At 36.5% G+C, this 22605-nt stretch overlaps 1 protein-coding gene across 1 annotated transcript in view; it reads right to left on the bottom strand.

Annotated features, from left to right (window-relative positions):
* ADGRG6 (adhesion G protein-coupled receptor G6) overlaps positions 1–22605 on the bottom strand; it is a 134380-nt gene that overhangs the window by 103795 nt on the left and 7980 nt on the right. Inside the window, exon 2 of the mRNA XM_082856103.1 lies at positions 22324–22424. Coding sequence (XP_082712229.1) covers positions 22324–22424 — 101 coding nt within the window. The remainder of the gene's footprint in view (positions 1–22323; positions 22425–22605) is intronic.

Genomic DNA, 22605 nt, shown 5'->3' on the forward strand with positions numbered 1-22605 from the left:
AAAAAAATGTTTTCACCACCTAATTCCTAACCTCTCCCTTACCCTGTTTTGTTGTTTATATATATATAAAAAAAATTGCAGTGGCAAACAAAAAATTTCTTTCAGGAGGACATGGTTTTTTTTTTTTTTTTCTTGCCAGGGTCTGTTAAAGACTAAAATAAAAGAGGCAACAGTTGCTGGCGATGGGCTGCAGTGAAAAGTGAAGTTGAAGAGCAGCACTCACACACCTAACCTTTGCACAGCTGCCTTTCCCCTACAATCTCCTTTTCTACCCTCTTCACGTTAGCAGTGGCAGATTGGTGGCAGATGCGTGACTAACGCAAACTTACGGGAGGAGCAAGAAAGCCTAAGGAGTAAACTGGGAATGCCTTAGCGACCTAAGTATTAAAACACCAACGTTTAAATGAAAAAGAAACCTTCAGTGTAAGAACACCTTTCCATCACTTCCGGGTCCTATCGCGTACCCTCTGTGTGGATCACAACAGCAATGACTCAGGGATGAGAGCTTTCTACAAATAACAATTATTCTCTGAAGTAAAGAGGAAACACTAGAAATTGTAGATTAAATTCACTGTTAGAATTATCTTTTAGTAAGAATCATGAGAAATCTCATGGATTAATAAAAATAGATGTTAAAGGTTGCAGTAGATGGCAGAGGCCCAAAAGCTGGTTGCTTATGTAATCTTTTACTTCCCTTTCAGAAGTGAAAACATTAGAGGAGAAAAAGGAATATTACCTTGAAATGATTTTTTAGCACAAACATTCTCTTTATGCCGCTTTTAGTTATTAACAGTTTATTAAGATAAACAAGCAAACAACATTTAGAAAGGAAAAACAACTGCTAATGAGACATGCACATTACTGTGCTAACCCCGGAAAAGTATTCTAAATTCGTGGTTTCCCCCAAAGTTCATTTTTAAGATCCTTAGTTGAAACAAAATATTATTTTCCAAAATAATATTTACTTGGTGAATAACCCTTCACTGTGTTTAACAATTACAGCTAAAACTTCATCGGTGTTTTCCAAGGGGTCAGGCTCTGCTAAATACGTTACATGGATTCTTTTATTAAATTACCACAACAACCCTAGGAAGTAGGAAATATCATGACTTCATTTCACAGAGAAGTAGCTTTTCCCGAGGCCACATAACTGGTACGTAAACAGTGGTACCCGTATTCCAACTCATAGTTTGTCTTCAGAGCCCACGTACTGAGCCATTCTACTCTCCAATCTCAGGTAGCTAACGTGGTGGATGCAGACATCAATAAGAACAGTATTATAAATGCTGGATAGGCTCCTTAGATATCTCAAGAAAAACATCAAACTTAATTAACCAGAATTTCAACTGCAATGGATGAGTTAAAACAGTGGTCCTCAAACTTTAGCTTGCACGGGAATCACCTTGGAGGGTTTGTTTAAACGGACTGCTGGACCCCATACCCGGAGTTTTTGAGTCAGCAGGCAAGGATGGGGCCCAAGAATGTGCATTTCTACCAAGTTCCCAGATGATACTGATAGTGTTGGTCCCAGGACCAGATCACACTTTAAGAACCGCTGGTATAAAACATCCCTCTGGTGATATTTATAATTGAAACATAAGGGAAGAAGTTTTTGAGTACTATTACTGAATAAAAAATCAGGCACAAAATACATACCCTGCCTCCTGGTTATGGAGATGAAGTCAGTTTTGTCAGAGAAGGACAGGCACACGAGGGTGTGTGACTCTTTGTAGCCTTTGCGTGGTCGGTGTCTGTGGGCCCTTTGGGGATCCACCTCTAACATTAATAGAAAGAACCAGGACGAGGAGCCAGAAAAGCTCTGTTCTGGTTCTTACGCTACACAGCTGGGTTTAAATATTCTTCAATTCAGTCTCCTCCCCTGGAACACCGGAATAATAATTCCCTTGTTTTTGTTTTTTTTAATGCACCAAAGAATAATACACAGAATAAAGCAGCATTACTGAGACTCTAATCAAATTTGATTTAATCTCAAAATGTAGGACTTTTGTTTTCTTTAGAGAAGATTACCTTTTATACCAGTTTATGATTGTTGATCATAATAAAGAGTCATGATTAGGGCATATTTTAATTCAAAAATGTCCTAAAGAGAGACAATGAAGGTGGGAAAATTGGAATAGAGTTTTGCCCCTTATAAAAGTAACTGACTTCTAAACAATAAAATGAAGAGAGATTGGTTAGCAATCCTCTTGAGGAGAAAGAACAGAAACAGAAGAAGAGGTGATGGGTAACAAGTTACCACAAGCACAGGTACAAGAGTTCTGGGGTTACACACTTATTGAGAAAAGGTAATATGTATTTCCTAGACATATCTAACAGCTTATTTTTCAACTGACTTAACAGTGGTCAGCCTCAGAAGTGTATTCTATGTCTGCACTAATAAAATCTGTTTCTTACTAGCACTGATTTTCGTACTGTGTTCAGAAACAACATTTCCTAATATAAAAGGTGGACCTCACTTGTTAAATTTGAATTAGGGGATTTTTCCAATTTATACAGAAAGTTGTTGTTATGATACTTCCAGTTCCTCCTGGTCCTCAAAGACTCATTAAAAAAGAAAACTAAATTCCTCTTTTTCTCTTCCTGTCATTATTTTAGTTGAAGCAGTGGTCCATTTGCTTCATCCTTTATTTTATGAGGCTTTAAAAATTAAAACAATTTTAGAAAAATAATCTCCCACTGGCGATTGTATTACATCTGAAAGCAACTTAATTAATAAGTATAAATACCCAAACAAAGTTTTAGGGCAAGATGGGATACTAGTCTTTCATAATCAGACCAAGATGAGAAATTGCAACTTTCACAATACCCGTGATTCGGTACTGAATCACTAAATAATGTGTTAAGACTTTTCTGGATGCTATCAGTTTCTGAAACAATGACATATGTCAATTAATCTAAAAAGATTCTTAAAGTGAAAAGATTTTTAAATTAAAAACAAACCTATGCAAAAACAATCCCACAAGTATACAAAAAGGGCTCACCAACCCCCCAACACACACACACACTCTTCCTTAACCCTCACACAACCTGATGGTATAGCCCTTTCCACAGATGCTTCTGTGATCACTTCAGCCATGAAGTCTCTGTCTCCACCTAATAACGGAGTTTTGATAACAGATGATCTCAGTCTCATAGAATGAGTCTGTCTCTGCACCATTAATTTAAAAGAACAGCAAACAGTCAAGGGGTACATAGGAACAAAACAACTCTGTTCCGGACAAGGAGTCAGCATTCAGCGTGACACTCATCTTGAACCACGTTCAAGACCAAAAAAAAAAAAAGAAGAAGAAGCTGAGAGCCTGAAAAATGATGATAATATTGCATATTATAACTATGTAGGCCCAATGAGATCTGCCAATTATCTTTCTAAAAGCCTTGCTCATTTTTAACTCCTGTTTCCTTTTGTATGGGAGTTCTGAAAATTCACAAATCTTGAAGCAATACAGGGAAAAGGAGCCACAACAACTGGGAAGTGCTTATTAATAATAACTTGTTAGGAGGGAATATAGAGAAACAAAAATTACAGTTCTGAGTCTGTCTTGAGGCACACTGGTTTGAATCAGTCTGCCTCATTATTCCAGAAGCAACATGTTTAAAATCAAGTAGAATTCTTTTGAAGACTCACTTTGAAAACCTGAAGCCATTAGTCTGAACTTTCTTCCTCCTATTTTAACCCTTGCGCACTACCGCCCTAGACTCACACATACTTCGCACACATGGCACTCACACATACATCTAGACTCACACATACTTCGCACACATGGCATATCTAACATTGAGTATTGCTATTGCTTATTATTCTAAGCCCTGCGTCTATTTCTATGTTGTAATTGTAGTCATTTTGCCAACTTCATAAAATTATTTAGTGTTAATGGAATTTTAGGTGGTTTGTTTTTTTTTCTACTGTAGATAGTATTAAACGAGCAGCTTCACGTGTGAAACCTTTGTTTCTATTAAATTATTCCCTTTGCTAAATCTCCCAGTAATTAATCAAAGATACAACATCATCTTGCTGGATGAATCCAGCACAGACTAGTTTTAAAAATCAAACATCTAAATTTAATTTCAGTATACTAAATCCTTTTTTAAAAATCTGTAAATACTCATCTAAATGAGAAGCATATCATATAAATTGAAAAACGTTTAAAGCACTGATTATGTCATGTTTCTAAATAATGCATACTGAGAATATTTTAATTTGATTTAAAAGAATTGGACACAGACACAATGAATTTTGAAATATTTGGTCGTAAAACGTCAAGAATACCAAGTCCAAAATGTACTAATTCCTATATTACAAAAAATAAGCTCCTAGATGGTTGTCTGGATTTTAGAACTGTTTTTCCCATGGAAATAACATAATAAAATTCAGTTAAAATCCCAGGCCAACTCATAACATAGCTAAGACAAAATTAATAGCAGCCCAGAATCCCAAATCCACTTAATACCCTGGAGCCTCAGCCCAAGATTCTGCTAAGCTAATGAGCCTCCTGGGAAATGTACAGAATATGAAGATCATGGAAGCTCCAGTGCCTCTCCCCCCTCCTATGGAAGGGGAGGAAAGCGGGTTACAATAGGGAATGTGCTGGAAGCAGAAACCTACCATGGGGATAGCTCAGTCAAGAAAAGACAGGAAGAGACAAACTTCATGATACTGGACTTTTAGACATGTTTTGTTAAGGCAAGAGTTCTTACGTTATCAACTTCTTAGGAAGTTTTTCATAAGTACTATGTAACTTGGGGTATACACCAACAGAGCCAAAGTGAATGAAATGCAGAATGAGCCACCACGGTCTGCAGCACTCTGAACAGTTCAAGTAGACCTGCTCCAGTATGATAACTGAGATGCACGTCTCGTGTCTTGGTCTACTTTTTCAAGACAGAGCTTCTATGCCTTTCACGTCAAACCTGTAGAGTGGATGGGTTACCTTAATCTCAAATGTCTCCCTTTAAATAATATGCTTTAATTCATTCACATTGCAGTACACACTCTCTCTTGGTTTTGTGCAGAACACAAGAAAAAAAAAAGAAGAAGAAGAAGACATAGCCCTTACATTTTAGGCACTCATAATCAATAAAAAAGAAAACACAAACAGTAATAATCATAAAACGCAATTCGACAAAAAAACATAGAATAAGTACAAATTATTATAGAATTCCAAAGGAGGAATGAAAAAAAAAGTGGGGATATGGAAAACATTTCCCGCTCCATTTCTACCTTTAAAATGTTATCTAACAGGTGGTTACGTTGATATATACATACATGAAACATAAGGGAAAAAACCTACTCGTCTTACCAGCCTCATTTTAAATGCTCCTGGCGTGAGGAAGCATTTAACACATGTCTTGAGGTGGGGAGGCACCTTATTATGTAGCAAAGAAGGAGAAAGCATTTTTAGGTTGAGGAAATAGTGTAAAGAAGACTTAGAGGCAGGGGAATATATGAAATGTCAGAGAAAAATATGTTTTTCAATTTGTTTGTTTCTTAGATTATGAATAAGGAATCTTAGAAACGGCTTAAAAAATACTAGTTAAGAATATATGGTGAAGGATCTCGAATGTCAATCCGTAAAGGCAGTACTTAATTCAGCAACCAAAAGCTCTTCAAGGTTCCTGAGCAAATTACACTCTAAGAAATGTTTATATGAAAGTGGTTTATTACTAGTTTGCAGATGAAACCAGGAGACAACGGCATCAGTTTTTCTATCATTACAAAAGTTGAGGCAAGAAACCATAAGGGTCTGCATTAGAATGAAGATCATTCAAAAAACCAAAGAGATACAACAGATGCTCCCAGATTTAGCAATAGATTAGGTCTCAGAAGGGTTGCTAAGGGAGTGTCAAAGATACCTTTGACATCTTGATTCTGGAGGGAAGAAAAATTATAGTAGTGACACACTGAAACCAGGAAAAAGCAACTCTGAAGAATATATTAGGCTGCAGCCCAGAGGTCCGAGAGAAACTCTCCTAATCAACCTGCACTTAACTGATGCCTCAGGTTAACCTACTCTCACGACTTTCTTCATAAAAGACACTGAATGACACTCACAGTGAGCTGAATATTCAAAGCTAATAGTCCTCTGAACAGCTGCTCCCAGAAGTTGAGCTGTGCTTATTAGATCATGTTCTTTCCCAACTATTTTTTGCCAGTTATACTTCATATTCTAGCTATGAAATTTACTATATTTTACATAACCCAATAAAAATACAAAAGTAAAAGGATATATGGGTCTATGAAAACTTAGTTGAATCATTAGGAAAGTTGTGAATAGAGGTAAATAAAAATAGCTGTTCAATTAGATATGGGTGAGATGATCTTTAATGACTAAATGGTAAAAGTCTGAAAAATGAGGATTCTGTGTTCAGATCACTTCAAAAGCAATCTCTCTTCACTCTAAAGGAAACAAAATTAAAAATCACTGAGCTGTATGTAAATTATATCTCAATAAACCTGGAAGAAAAAAATCAATGATGACACTTTATGGGCATAATTTATTCAAAAGAGAAAACACTCTCCAATTAGCAAATCTATCTTCAAAGAAAAGGACTTTGTTTTATATCCACTGATTGGCTAAAAATGTAAGCTTATATTCAGTTCAAATAAAATAGTAGGGACTCCCAGCTCCATCCATAATGAAGTAACAAATGTTGGACTCCTTCTCTCAGCAAAAGTAAACATATAAGTGGACAAAATACACACACACAAGAAAAACTTTTCAGACACTGGAGAACTGATAGAACAAACCTTTGATCCTTAGCAGAAAGAAACACAAGAAGTGTGAGCCCCATATTTCTGTCTGACGGCACTTTCCAAGCCACTGCACAGGTAACTGGAACCCTAATAGAGAGCAGTAGCTTCACAAGATCGAAGAGCCATAAAATTTCCCCTACTCTATTATCACATAGGCTTGGTTTCAAGGTACCCCAGTATCTTAATAATATATGAAGAATTTTTTTAATAAAATAAAGTGCTGTCCTATCCAATGGCTAGAGCCAATGGAATTGTAACTACCAGCACAGGTCCCACTGAGTAAAGCATCAGCTAAATCAGCTTGATTTTAAACTTGTCTGAGATCAGACTTTAAGATGTAAAAGTTGAGCGTCACCTTTTTGTAATACTTACTGAAGTTTAAAATGATGCCACTTTTCCCCTTTGGATTTACTGAATTATACATAGTACTTCCTCAAAGTATCCATCCAATAACGATACATTCTTTCAGAAGATGTTTTTGTATAATCTGTGTATCATCTGGGATCTTAATATTAACAGTTGATGATTATTAGTCTCATTATTTTGTTTCCATTGATGGCCACATTCTCATTACACCATTCCTAGGCAAATAGTGACCTTTACCCAGGGACACAGTCACAGCAGGTGCATCTTATGAAATGAGACTGTCTTGACTGATGCTTTCAACCCACTATTTACCCATGAAAACCTCTCAAGTTAGGAACGAGGGCAGAACAAATAACCTCTCAGAAACCATTCACCAGGTGCTGAGTGTAGTCTAGGTTGGAATTTTCAAGTGTTTGACCGAAATTCACTTTCTGATTCATGCTTTATATTTGCTGAGCAATCAAATTTACAAAAAGATTTGTGGAGTTTTTCACAAATACCACATGTTTGTGAAATGAGTACAAATCACTTTACAGTAAATGATAAACAGCTCTGTAAAGATAAGATAAAATGAACAGAAAGAAAAACATGCTTATAACACAACAACGAATGGAGTAAGTGTTCCTGAAGCACCCTTTTTTATCTTTCATGTTATGAAGCAAGCCAACAATATCAATAAGTCTCCCTTAAGGTCTTAGTGAGGAAGCAAAATCTTATACATGAAAAATATAACTAATAGAAAAAAATTATATCCTGATCATTGCATGCACTTTTTTTTTTTTTTTTTTTTTTGCGGTACGCGGGCCTCTCACTGTTGTGGCCTCTCCCGTTGCGGAGCACAGAGCGCAGGCTCAGCGGCCATGGCTCACGGGCCCAGCTGCTCCGCGGCATGTGGGATCTTCCCAGACCTGGGCACGAACCCGTGTCCCCTGCATCGGCAGGCGGACTCTCAACCACTGCGCCACCAGGGAAGCACTGCATGCACTTTTATTAAATGGAGCAAAGAAGCTCTCAAGGAAAAGAGCTGCCAGGTAAAGGTACAGTATATAAGTTGAACTTTTGAATGTATGTAGAGGCTGAAGAGGCATGACATGGAAGCTTACACTTGAGCTAGGTGAAGTTTATATCGTTCACAGAAATGTCTTCACACACACACACACACACACACACACACACACACACACACGAGTATTCTTAAGTACTGAAAATATGTAAATAAGCCTAACTAATTCATAAATAGTAAAACTAAATATGCCTTTCCTGTTAGCCAAACAAAAGCCAGCATATCAACAAAGAAGTTGTATTGTAGAAAGCTATTATTTAATTCTTGATATAGCTAGTAAAATCCTGATAGTTCTGGAGGCATTAGAATTCTATTTAATGTGTCCTCTTAGAACTCTTATGAGTATTTTTTCCAATTAGCTGAGATTTTATTTTTTGGAGGTATAAGTGACACATTAAAATGCATAGATTTTAAGTGTGCTGTTCAATCCGTTTTGATGGTCATATACCCCTCTGTAACTACAACCCAACCAAAATTTGGAAGATTTCCATCAATCCAGCATATCTTGCAGTGTCCCCTTCCAGTCAGTTGCTCCTTGGAACTCAGTCATCCAATGTAACCACTTCCAACCACCCTCTGCCTGATTTTGCCAGAAACAGAATCTAAAAAATCAGGCACACAAGTTTCACTACATGTAATAACTTGTCTCCTCCTACCTACAGTCCATGAGGAATAAAGCGCCAGTACACACACTGAGAAGGTATTTCTGACTATAAAAGAACATATTGGCAAAATTTTATTTCAGAGTCAGCATTTAGCTCATGTTACTGATGGATCAAGTTACTCAGTCAACTTAGCAGTGTTATTGACGAACCAACCTTTTCATTCACGTAATTAGTTTAAACGCATCAAAAAATACATTGACACCATAGTATGTACAGTTCAAGTTTAAATAAAATCCAACATAGGTTTATATTTTTTAAAATATGCTTTTCAAAGGCACATTTTCTCTTAAGCAATACAGGATTCACTTGTATTTTTAACCTGAAATAGCCCACAATAGATTTTACTTATGACTAGGATTATTAAAATTTAAAATACTCAGAAGGTACTATGACCTTACTTTTGAAAAAAATTAAAAGTTTTCCTTTAATAACAGGAAAAAACAAAATTATACAAGTTCAATTTGATGATTAGACTTCAAATCTGATTTTTTTAGCTTCCAGATGAATAACAAAACTGGTTTAGTTTTTATATTCTTCCCTCAGAGCTAAAAGACTTCTAACACACAAAGCCTAATGAACTGCTTTTCTAACCCAAACAATGGTAAGTTCTGACTTACAGCACTACATTTTTATATCTATGTACTTCTGCTTCAAACAAATGGGAGTTTTAAATGTAAATTAGTTCCCAACTCAAGGTGTTTTTAAATATAACTATAACAAAGATAAATGTTGTTGTAAAGCAAAGCCAGGCACACACAGCAGACGAAGAAAAACAACAGTCCTTCAGCTTCACTTGAACCAACCATTCTGAAATAAATATCCTAATAACTGGCATATAGAAAATTTTAAGATATGAAAAGTACTCAAAAAGAAAAAAATAGGAATGGGAAACAGAACTAACTGGCAAATCAGGATGTAAATCTAATTTAAATGAGCAACAAAAAAAGAGGTAACATAAGCTTCTAGGAAGTCAGAGGCACCTAAAGGAACAATTTAAAGAATATGAAAAACATGCAAAGAGGTCTATTCTAAAAGTTGAATATAAGTCATCTCATTTTGTGACACAATTTCAACCTAAAATGGACTTCTATGAAGAAAGTGTTTTCTTGTCCTCTTAATAACAAAACGTTACTGCAGTGAATATGGTCCACCTACTTAAAAAGAATTTTTTTAAATAAATAAACCTTTGGGGAAGTTCAGACTAACTTAGGAGATCTTTAGAGAACCATAACGTAATTGTTTACATACACACACAAATTGATAACCTGTCAAGGCATCTTCAAAACAGAATAATCTATTTTTAGGGGTGAGGAAGTAATAAATCCAAGTGTAGACTAGTCTTTGAAGACTTTAGGAAATGAAAGGAATGACAAATGAAAATGAAAACTGAATAGAACACAAGTGTGGAGGGGATGTGGGAAAAATTTGTTTGCTTTACAAAGAAAAGACTTGGACATGTTTGTGGGCTAAGCAGGGAAGGTTTAACCCAAGATAAGAAGCTAAAGTTACAGGTGATGATGGGGATAACTATGGAAAAGACGGCCACAGGGCAAGGGGGGAACAGCTTAAAGAATTTAAAGAAAATAATAACTTTTACTATTTTCAACAAAAATGGATTTTTTTTAAAGAGTGTACATTTTAATAGTGATGAGATCAGTTTGGCACTAAAAAAATGTATTTCCATGAGAAGCTTAGCCCTTGGAGCAAGTGAGAATAAATACTCTAGTTATTTTTACTCATTTAGAGGCACAAATAATTATTTTATGAAACTTCCTCTCTCAAATAGCTGGTCTTCCACAAAGATGGAAGGGTTGAACCATTAATTTCTAAACCTCAACGTAGTACCTAGGCCAAGCACAAATTTTTTCTTTTAAATAACTGAATACCTATGACTAAATCCTCATTTTGCTTAGCAAAAATATATAAATTCTTCAATTTCTGTACTCATTCAATATTTAATTGAGACGCTACTGTCCGGCAGGCACTTGATAGGGCATTACAGAGCTAGGGAGCTGTGACATTACATAAATTAAGGACTGTGGACTGTATCCTGTAGGCAATGAGAATCTTCAGGGGAACTTAAACAGGGCAGTGGCATGATTCCAACAGTGGTTTAACAGAAACACTGGACACACCTGGTGGAGATGAGAGCCTCAGAGTCAGTCGTTATAAAGATAAAAAAGGCATTTCTAACCTAGACTCAGCAACTCTTGGTCACAGCTAAATGTGAGTTTGAGCAAGAAAGAGAAGGCAGCAAGTGTGCCTAAGAGTCTATTAATATCTCCAGGTTTTCGATATATACATGAACGCTGTTCACCATGGAGGAAAGTAAGACTTGCTTTTCTGAAGTAAAATGGTACCTGATAGAGAAAAAGCATAAACCACAGACTCAGTAAAGAAAAGACAGGTCTGAAACTGAGTTACCTAACTATAATCCTAGGGAGTTCTTACCCTCTGTTCCCTTCAGTGTACATTTTTGGTTGCACGTGTCTCACTGAGCTATAGTGGGTAATGACATGCCTATCTCCCCTACTGAGCTAGAATTCCTCATTCAGCTCTGACAGCACAGTCCCTCCATTGACATCCTCCACAGTCAGGCCTCCTGCTTAAGTGTCTACGTTCATTCCTTATTCTCTTCTGCAGAGACCCTTTATTCTAGGCACAGGAAGTATGGATCCTTCCACAAAATCAGTTTCAGTGAATTCCTAGGTTTGCCCTTTCCCTTTCTCTGCCTACCTCACCCTTCTCCATTTCCATGCTCATTTTCCATCTTTTTGTTTTTGGTCAAGATCAGAGATGAAATTCAGTGGGGACGAACCACTCCCACAACGGCAATCAGTTTGTTTGTTTGTTTTTTTAATATCTTTATTGGAGTATAATAGCTTTAGAATGGTGTGTTAGCTGCTGCTGTATAACAAAGTGAATCCGCTATACATATACATATATCCCCATATCCCCTCCCTCTTGCGCCTCCCTCCCACCCTCTCTATCCCACACCTCTAGGTGGTTGCAAAGCACCAAGTTGATCTCCCTGTGCTATGCGGCTGCTTCCCACTAGCTATCTGTTTTACATATGGCAGTGTATATATGTCCATGCCATTCTCTAACTTTGTCCCAGCTTACCCTTCCCCCTCCCCGTGTCCTCAAGTCCATTCTCTATGTCTAAGTCTTTATTCCTGTCCTGCCGCTAGGTTCTTCAGAACCATTTTTTTAGATTCCATATATATGTGTTAGCATATGGTATTTGTTTTTCTCTTTCTGACTTACTTCACTCTGTATGAAGACTCTGGGACCATCCATCTCACTACAAATAACTCAATTTCATTTCTTTTTATGGCTGAGTAATATTCCATTGTATATATGTGTCAAATATTCTTTATCCATTCATCTGTCGATGGGCACTTAGGTTGCTTCCATGTCCTGGTTATTGTAAATAGAGCTGCAAAGAACATTGTGGTGCATGACTCTTTTTGAATTATGGTTTTCTTAGGGTATATGCCCAGTAGTGGAATTGCTGGGTCATATGGTAATTCTATTTTTAATTTTTTAAGGAACCTCCATACTGTTCTCCATAGTGGCTGTACCAATTTACATTCCTCCCAACAGTGCAAGAGGGTTCCCTTTTCTCCACACCCTCTCCAGCATTTATTGTTTGTAGACTTTGGTGATGGCCATTCCGACTGGTGTGAGGTGATGCCTCATTGTAGTTTTGACTTGCATTTCTCTAATGATTAGTGATGTTGAGCATCCTTTCATGTGTTTGTTGGCAATCTGTATATCTTCTTTGGAGAAATGTCTATTTAGGTCTTCTGCCCATTTTTGGATTGGGTTGTTTGTTTTTTTGATATTAAGCTGCTTATATATTTTGGAGATTAAAATATCCTTTGTCAGTTGCTATGTTTGCAAATATTTTCTCCCATTCTGTGGGTTGTCTTTTCATCTTGTTTATGGTTTCCTTTGCTGTGCAAAAGCTTTCAAGTTTCATTAGGTCCCATCTGTTTATTTTTGTTTTTATTTCCATTTCTCTAGGAGGTGGGTCAAAAAGGATCTTGCTGTGATTTATTTCATAGAGTGTTCCGCTTATGTTTTTCTCTAAGAGTTTTACAGTGTCTGGCCTTACATTTAGGTCTTTAATCCATTTTGAGTTTATTTTTGTGTATGGTGTTAGGGAGTGTTCTAATTTCATTATTTTATATGTAGCTGTCCAGTTTTCCCAGCACAACTTATTGAAGAAGCTGTGTTTTCTCCATTGTATATTCTTGCTTCCTTTATCAAAAATAAGGTGACCATACATGCATGGGTTTATCTCTGGGCTTTCTATCCTGTTCCATTGATCGATATTTCTGTTTTTGTGCCAGTACCATACTGTCTTGATTACTGTAGCTTTGTAGTATAGTCTGAAGTCAGGGATTCCTCCAGCTCTGTTTTTCTTTCTCAAGATTGCTTTGGCTTGCAATCAGTTTTTACAGCCAGCCATCCAATCTGATTACAGGGAAAGCTCTTCAAATGGTCAATGACAAAGCCATGTGATTTTGTAAGTATTTTTTCATCACCCTTGGTAGAAGATGCAGCTTTAACATTATCTCTTCTGTGCAAACTTTTCTGAGATCTCTTCTGTTATCCCTTGATATCACAGTCACAATTCTATTAGACCACATATCACAGTGCTTCCTATTTGTCTCATGTCAGTCTCCTTATCAACACTAAAACTTCTTGAGTTTAAGGATCATGATTTAGCTCTGCATAGCCAGAACTTTGAAAAGAGTCTGATACACACACACATGTGAAACGCTCAAATATTATGGTATTATTGTGACATAGCCCTCAGCTTTTAAATGCACTTAAAAGTAGCATGCTAACTATGTTCTCTGCAACTCCATTAAGTATTATAATGCTGTCACAAATGTTTGATTTACTTTAATAATATTGGGGGAAGGAAAAGGTTCTGATTAAGAATACCTAACATTTAGATCTGCTAGACTCACTTTGGTAAGGAAAATCCAAAGTCACAAAAGGGCAGCTTGGAAAGCAATTTGATTCATTCACTACACATTTACTGAAAACCTCTTCTGTGGCATTACAATCACAGTATCATGTCTGTAAACCGACAGGACCTTAAATATAAGAAACAGTCGCATAGTATACAGTTACATGTCAATTATTTTTAAAAAGTAATTGTTGCAAATTCAGAGAGAACTTTCCTCTGAAACAGTTACTGAAAAAGTCAGACCTCTCTAATATGTGTGTGTGAGAGACAGGTAAGCAAGTCAGATGATGAGAAGTAATGAGAGTCCTAAACAAACACCAATGAAAGTATCAGGGCTTACTGAACTGGAAGGAAAGTCCTATGTCAAGTTAGCAAAGGCTCTGAGAGAACCACAGACCTTATTGTTTATTGATATATTTGTACTTCATCAGTATTGTTACAGAAATTTTTTTGGTCATGAACGTACTACAAGTAACAGATTTTCAGATTACCATTCTAAAGAGAGATGAGATTAGCAGTCCAAGTAAAAATCTAATTTTCACCTCTGATAACCCAGCCAGGAGACACTGATTCGGAGAATTCAGGAAGAAGTGGGGACCATATTCCATGATGTCTTAGTGTATATACTTAGGAGTTCATTCTCTCTAAAAAACCCACTATGGAGGCAAAATATCTCTATAAGTCTAGCTTTCTAGCTTTCCTCACTCCCTGTAGCATCAGTACTGAAGACAATCAAATCACTATGACTTGAAAACCCTCATTTTCTGTCTTAAGATTCTCTTCATTAAAGCCAGTAACCCAGTAAAACTGTTACTTATACTCAATTGAGGCCAGTATTAGCTGTATATAATGCCATATTTCTGTGCATATATTTAAGGAAAAAAAAAAAGGAAGGAAGAAACTGTGGATGTGTTTAAAAGCAGTGATTAATACTGTATTCCCACTAAGAGTATTTTCTTTTTTTCAGATCTGTATTTTACTTTAACAGTACTCTTTAAGTTTCAACCAGGTAAAGAATCTTCTAAAAATACCATTTTGTTTACGTATTTGTAAAAATCATAAGCATTAACTCATTCTTATAGCTTTGCATAGTCCAATAATAGTGATTAGTGTAATTTTATAATTAAAGAGATGAAAAAATTTTTGATTTTCAAGGGGGTTGACACAATCCATCACCTGGCTCTACTGCCAACAGTTTCTCTCTTCCTGTTATCTAAACTAGCAGCACCAAGCTGGGAGCAGAATGTATTAGCAGAGGCATCTTTTTTGACTCATAATAGTTGGTTTATTAGAGAAAATTCTGTAATATTTTTAAAAAGTGTATGATTTTTTAAACCACAAGTTTAAGATGAGCCTGGTTTAGGAATAACTGTAAACCAAGATATTTTGACATCAAATAATCCAAACTATTTTCCTGACAAAGGAGCTCTCATCTAAAAAGATTAATTGGCTATAAATAGTTTTAATGATTTTTGAAAAAAAAATCAAGATAATTAGTCTTAACCATAGAAATACAGTAGTAACACAGTTCCCACTGGATTACTTTATTCCTCTCTGAGAGGTTTTTTTTTTGGTAATGGTTAAATAGGTTCATCTGAACTGGTGATAGCCACCACCCATGTGCTGGCAAATGACCTCATTTTTTTTTTCAGGTGTTTAATCATCTTTGTTCAGTGAAGGGGAAAAGATGTTTACAATATTGTGACTTCGTGCTCATTGTCAGATTAATATATTTTGTCATCTAACCTCCTTACTTTCCTACCCTGCTGCCCCACCTTATAAATCATATTTACTCATTAAATCTGGAATAAGTTTTTTTTCCTCCCTCCTTGGTTCTTTTCCATTTTGTTCTTTTCCACATTTTTAATTTACTAAACACTATGACACTGAAATCTTAGGAAGAATGGTGCCAAAAAGCACATATTCTACTTGCTGAAAATAAAAGGAAAACTCCATAAAGAATTATTAATTTGAAAGTGGCAGAAAATTTTGTACCTGCCAAAGTCTAGAGTTCCCCAGGTTTATCTTGTCTAAGAAAGTTACCTTCCCAATCTCTAATTGAGTATAGAGCTTACCTGCTAAAATTGAAAGGAAATATACACACAGAAGAAACTTGTGAGGTAACTATTAAAAGAATGTGTACATCAAGAAAACAGGCTCTTTAGCGTACTAAGTGAAGTAAATCAGACAAAGGCAAATATCATATGATATCACTTATATGTGGGATCTGAAAAAACAGTACTAATGAACTTACTTACAAAACAGAGACAGTCTCGCAGACATGGAAAACAACCTTACAGTTACCAAAGGAGGGTGTGAGGGATCAAAAAAAAAAAACACAAAAGTTCTATAACACACACACACTCACTCTATGATTAAACTGTAGGCTGAGGAGGCCTTCACGGTTTTTAGTACAAATTCCTCTTCAAAATGAAGACTCCTTCTTCATCACCAGTGATGGCGATTTCGAAGGTCAGCTGGCTTTATCTTCTGGCAACCAGTTACTGAGTCATTTGGTACTTGGAGCATCAACCCCAAAATACCTAGACTAAGTCTGTTTTCACTTCCAAATGACCACTTGTCAAACATCTAAAGACCACTATCGCATTCTTACTGACATCACTATTCCAAAGTAAATGTGCCATTTAAATCGATTTTTTTAATTCAGCAAGATTTTTATCTTTCAAAAGAAACCAAATTGTTACACCAAAGCAACAGTGTGGTGGCTGACTCAAAGGGCATGGGTCCACAGCTGCAACCCAGCCCCACAAAGGCTTCACGTAACAGTGGAGACAGAGATGCTCTGAAACATTCCTCAGATTGCTCGGGACTCATCACCAGGCTGATCTGCCTGGTCTAGATACTCTGCTTACGAACTCTCTCTAAAGGATAACAACCATGCCTGGAGGCGAGCGTGATCTGACCAGCAAAGGGGAAGATTCTTTGCTAACACCTCACTCTTCCTAATGCTTAATTCCTACATGGTGTCAGTTTCACTGGAGGCCCCATCACACTGCTGAGTCACTTGAGATAGTGTGGTGACAAGATGAGTCACCCTCATTCCACATTTACGTAATTGACTTTATGACCCCAATGTAGGATTTCATATTTACCTACATCAAAATCAGATCATCTCAAAGGTATATGAAGGCAGGCAATTATCTACAGGGAAGACGCATCAAAGAAACTTCTGTATACAACTTTCTAAGGTTTGCTTATTCAATCACATTGGCTCTTCTAATCTGAAGTGTAGAATGGGAAAACAGCCTTTTAGCTGAAAGCTTCAGACAGTAATTTGGAGCACTTTGACCCTAACTGGAAAAAACCCCCACAAATATTTATTGTCATATATTATAGTTTTCTGTTAGTCACTTAAGCATTACTCTGGCTCTTTCTTCACTTAATAAGAATAGTTTGCACAACTAGAGCCTTATTTTTGACCTTTCAAATATACTTATTTAGTAATTAATGACATATTAATGTTAAAATGGCTAGAAGAAAAACCTGGCTGATTTATAAAGGGATTATTTTTCTATGCATTCGAAAGCCATTTGATTGCATATAAAAATATGTATAAAAGATGTCTAACACTCCAATACAAACTGTAATGTAATTGATGATCATGAGTAAAATTAACACACAAACCAAGAAAAGCACAAGATTAGTCCAATCATCTGCCTTCCAGAACCGTGCTGTCCTCTGGGCTAGAAAGCACACAATTCAGGCCAGATTGTACTTTCAGAAACATTTCCCCTTTTAGCTGTTGATGTATCATAACTATCAGAATAACATTGAGCTTTGAAATAATCTGCTGATGTCATCAATTTTCAGAAGAGAAGGGAGGCTCCTCCCTCAGTGCTCGTGACTAAGGCTATCTGTGTGGAAACAGGTTCCTGGTTGCTAAGGAATCCGTTGGCTCTTGGCTATCTGTTTCCCACTCTGTTTGAAGCCACAACCTTCTGTCTGCTTGAGATATCATCATTCACCTTCAGATCATAGTGTGTCACGCTACATAAAAAGAGGTTCTTACTTGAAACAACTTTTAGAGATTCATATCAAGTGAAGGAAGAGTCGGAGTAACGGTTACATGACTAGCATTATAACCATACTTATAAAAGTATAATATTCATACATGTCAACAGTCTCTCAGTTTTTTTATTTTTATTTATTTATTTATTTATTTTTGCGGTACGTGGGCCTCTCACTGTTGTGGCCCCGCCCGTTGCGGAGCACAGGCTCCGGACGCGCAGGCTCAGCGGCCATGGCTCACGGGCCCAGCCGCTCCGCGGCATGTGGGATCTTCCCGGACCGGGGCACGAACCTGTGTCCCCTGCATCGGCAGGCGGACTCTCAACCACTGCGCCACCAGGGAAGCCCTCTGGCAGTTTTTTTAATGCGGCTTCTTTTTTTAATACCAAAGAATTTTATTAGGATTTTTTGTTTTCCCAAATTCCTACAGTAATACATGTTCATTGTAACAAGGCAAATCATTCAGAGTTGTATTAAGTTCCATCACCTTCCCCCTTCTCACTCCCACCCTGAGATAATCCACTTTACGCCCCTGTGATAACCCATTTTAAAACCTGATGTGTATCATTCCATGTTTTATTAATGTTTATACAGTCTTACACAAAAGTATACACACATAATAATCCCAGTTTTGTAGTACAACTTATTACAAATCTAGGATAATCTTATATTGTTCTGTAATTTGCTTTTTAACTTAACTTTATTATCTTTCCAAGCCAATATACATAGTTTTGAATGGCTACACAGTATTGCATGGTATGAATATAAAATAATTTATACAACCATTCCCTTGTTGATGAACAATCAGAGTCTTTACCAATTGTTTGCTATAACAATGCTATAGTTAACATATGGGTACATATTTCTCTATATATTTATGGGTTTTATTTCTATAGGATAGATGCGTACATGTGGGAGTGATATGTTAAAGAAAATACACATTCTTACTCTAAAAAAATATTGCCCAATTACTCTCCCAAAAGACAGAGCCAACAGTGTTAGTGTGTCTTCTTTACCTAAACTTTAATAATACTGGATGCTATCAACCTTTCTAAATACTGTCAAGCTAGTGGGTAAAAAACAATCGTATTTTGTAATTTGTACTTCTGTGGGACCGGTTTAAATATTCAAATGTTATTTTGCTGTAGTTCTTATTAAAAGTTATATCCAGGGCTTCCCTGGTGGCGCAGTGGTTGAGAGTCCGCCTGCCAATGCAGGGGACACGGGTTCGTGCCCCAGTCCAGGAAGATCCCACATGCTGCGGAGCGGCTGGGCCCATGAGCCACGGCCGCTGAGCCTGTGCGTCCAGAGCCTGTGCTCCGCAACGGGAGAGGCCACAACAGTGAGGCCCGCGTAACGCAAAAAAAAAAAGTTATATTCATCACCTATCAAGAGACAAGGTATTCTGTTTCTATACTACTTTTTAAAATTCTAAAGGGCATAAACGTTGTATACTATTTGCTTTGTAAATGTCCACGAAACTACAAATGTTAACTTACCTAGAAGATTTAACATTGCAGTTCTATTTTATGAGTTAAATTGTGGATATTATCAGAATTAAACTACAGGATCCTAATTTTTAATCATCTGAACTAAGTGTCAAGCTTAACAATCAAGAGGTTTTGCCAACCCTCTAACCCAGCTACAGCAGTCAAATTAACAAAATATTAACAACCAAGAGAGTAACCAAAATCAATAGATTATCCCTGAAGGGTGAAATGAGAGTGATAAGGGGACTCCTTTGAATTGGGGGATAGGCAGACTTATCTGAGATGGTAATAATTAAGACCTGAGTATCAAAAAAGAACAGGCGCATGTGGATTAGGGAGAAGAGGGTACTAAGAAAGCATGGTTAAGGAATAGAAAGGACATGTATCTGAAACATAGTGACTGTAGGAGAGACTGGCAGGATAGTAGGATGCACTGTAATGCATGAGAGTGAAGCAGATTTGAGGATCGGAGGTAGGAATCAAGAATCTTGTTCAGGGCTTCCCTGGTGGCACAGTGATTAAGAATCCACCTGCCAACGCAGGGGACATGGGTTCAAGTCCTGGTCCGGGAAGATCCCACACGCCACAGAGCAACTAATCCTGTGCGCTACAACTATTGAGGCTGCGCTCTGGAGCCTGCGAGTCACAGCTACTGAAGCCTGTGAGCCTAGAGCAGGTGCTCTGCAACAAAGAGAAGCCACTGCAATGAGTAGCCCACGCACCGCAACTAGAGAAATCTTGCATGCAGCAACGAAGACCCAACGCAGCCAATAATAAATAAATTTTTTTAAAAAAGTTAATATAAAAAAAAAAGAACCCTGTTCACACATGTGAAGTCTGAGGAATATTATATATCCAAGTGTATGAGAATAAGCAACCCAAGAAATGACTCTGGATCCAAGAAGGGGCCGGGTACAAAGATAAAGACTGAGGAGACACTGGCGTCAAGAGGCCACTGAAAGCCACTGGATTCGATGAGATCACCTAGGGGTCATCCAGAGAAGTGAAAAAAGTCAAAGATTGCCTATACAGAGACATAAATCACAGTTAAGTACCAGATGTTCTTCAAAAATATAGTGGTATTTCACCATGATTGAAAGATAGGACTCTGAAAATTAGATATAGCTAAAGTTTCAATATGCATTATTTTAACAAACCCTACACCGAGTTACTTATAAGGCACAATTTTGATATTAAAATGCCAATAATAGCCCCTAATGTATTTCTGTGAGTTCAAATATTCATGTGGGAGGTGGTGGCATTTTAAGTTAGTCATATTTAAGATATATAGACACAAAACATTCTGGCTTCATGAGAAAACACAGGTAACTATCTGTCACAAAGCCTTAGGTGATGCACACAACGTGTGGGGTAATAAAAGAAATTTTTTAAAAGATTTCTTGTGTCAGACAGTAACTTAAAAACACATTTAAGTACTTTGATTCCCATGCCCTTGCGAATGAGCACCTCCTTAAATTTTACATCCCAGGTGCTTCCTTGCCCCATCCTAGTCTCAGCCCAGTTGACCCCATTTACTTAGTCTAAAAACATGTGTTTCATTTATTCAAATGATTAAAATAATGAAGGTGCATATACCAAATAAAATGTTGACATCTAAAATAAAAAGTCCCAATTTAAGGTTTGAAGAAGCCTTGAAAATTTACAAATGCTATGACCTAACAAAAATGAATTTTAATCTCATAATTTATCTTACATCATGTAATTGGCTCCTGGAGGGTCACTTTTGAAAGTTAAGAAATAATTCAACACTGTACATGATAAAAATCTAATGTATATATAATTTTCAGATCTCTTTACAAGTGTGCTTCCTCTTTCCGGCAATGAAAGTAACAGAAAGATAGACTTTATAAGGAAATTGAAACAAATACACCAAAAAAACCACTCAAAGATCAATTTTGTTTTGAAGCCAGTAAACAAGTACCAGGGATTTCCCAAGTAAGTAGCTGAAACTACCTGATGGCTTGGAAAAAAAGTATTTGTATATTAAACACTAGTTAAATATCTTGATCCATGAATTAGCAATTTTAGCAGATAATCTATTTCCAGATTTGTTAAATGTATTATTTATAATAACATACAGGTATGTTATAAACATGGAATGTATAAAATCTTGAGTAAATCCCAAGTAATCAATACATAAGGCTTCAGGAGTAATGACTTCATTCTAAAGGAAAATATAATAAACTGAATAAAGACAACAGTAAAAAAAATAAAAAGTGTAAAACAAAATGGGCTTAAGAAAAATGCAGTTTGCTCAAGTAACAAAACCAGATAACTTTTAAAGATCATTCACATTCCTCAAGTTCTTATTGGTTCATTCATATAATTAGCTGTTTATAGAAAAATTTGGCTTTCAATAACAGCTGAAAAGGTCTTATTTCAAAGTTGAGAAAAAAATTGTACTCTTTTTAAAAATTAAATATTTTCATTCCATATGTACTGTAATTAAAATTAACTTTGTCACAGCATTTTAAGTCAACTAAATAACCTTCATGATCTAAAAACTTAATTTCAAATTCCTGTCTGATACTTGGCAATAAATAAAAATAGCAAAGCCTATACTTTACTTTTCATAAAGAACTGAATGAAAACTTGAAAAGAGAGAGAATTAAGTACTGTATATTTATTCAACAATAGAAGAAACAGCTAGCACATTTTTAATGTCAGATATGTAGCTATCTCATCATTCAATATGGGCGAGATAAATAAAACTAAAAGAAATGTAGCTAAGATTAAAGAAATACACTCATTAGAAAATAAAACAATGATCAAAGTAATAGAATTCACACATAATTAAAGAGGAATGAGAGGCCATGGACAGAAAAAGCCTGTAAAGACAGAAAACATCAACAAATAAGAGGCACACTTACACTGAAGGCAATGTAATCATTATTAAATTCTGAGTTTGAAAGAAAAAGAGTCTTACTTACCTGAGGGAGGAACATACACAATATATAAAGCAAATAAGAACAAAAGAGAACTTGGCTTCCATTTCGAATGACAGCTCCACATTCGGCCTGAGTGAAACATCCTGTCATGGAAAAAAGCAACAGTCAGGACACTTAGATTCAGTAAGGCATTCGGTCAACAAAATCTGTAGGTTTCCAGCAGGTACTGGAAAATAGGAACCTTCAGATTCAGCCTTGCTTCCAAATAAAAAAAAGAAACTTTGAAGATGATAAACTAAGCATCCCCTTTAAGCTAATTAGGCA

Source organism: Leucopleurus acutus (assembly GCF_964270905.1).
Source record: "Leucopleurus acutus genome assembly, chromosome: 15".
Classification (NCBI taxonomy): Eukaryota; Metazoa; Chordata; class Mammalia; order Artiodactyla; family Delphinidae; genus Leucopleurus; species Leucopleurus acutus.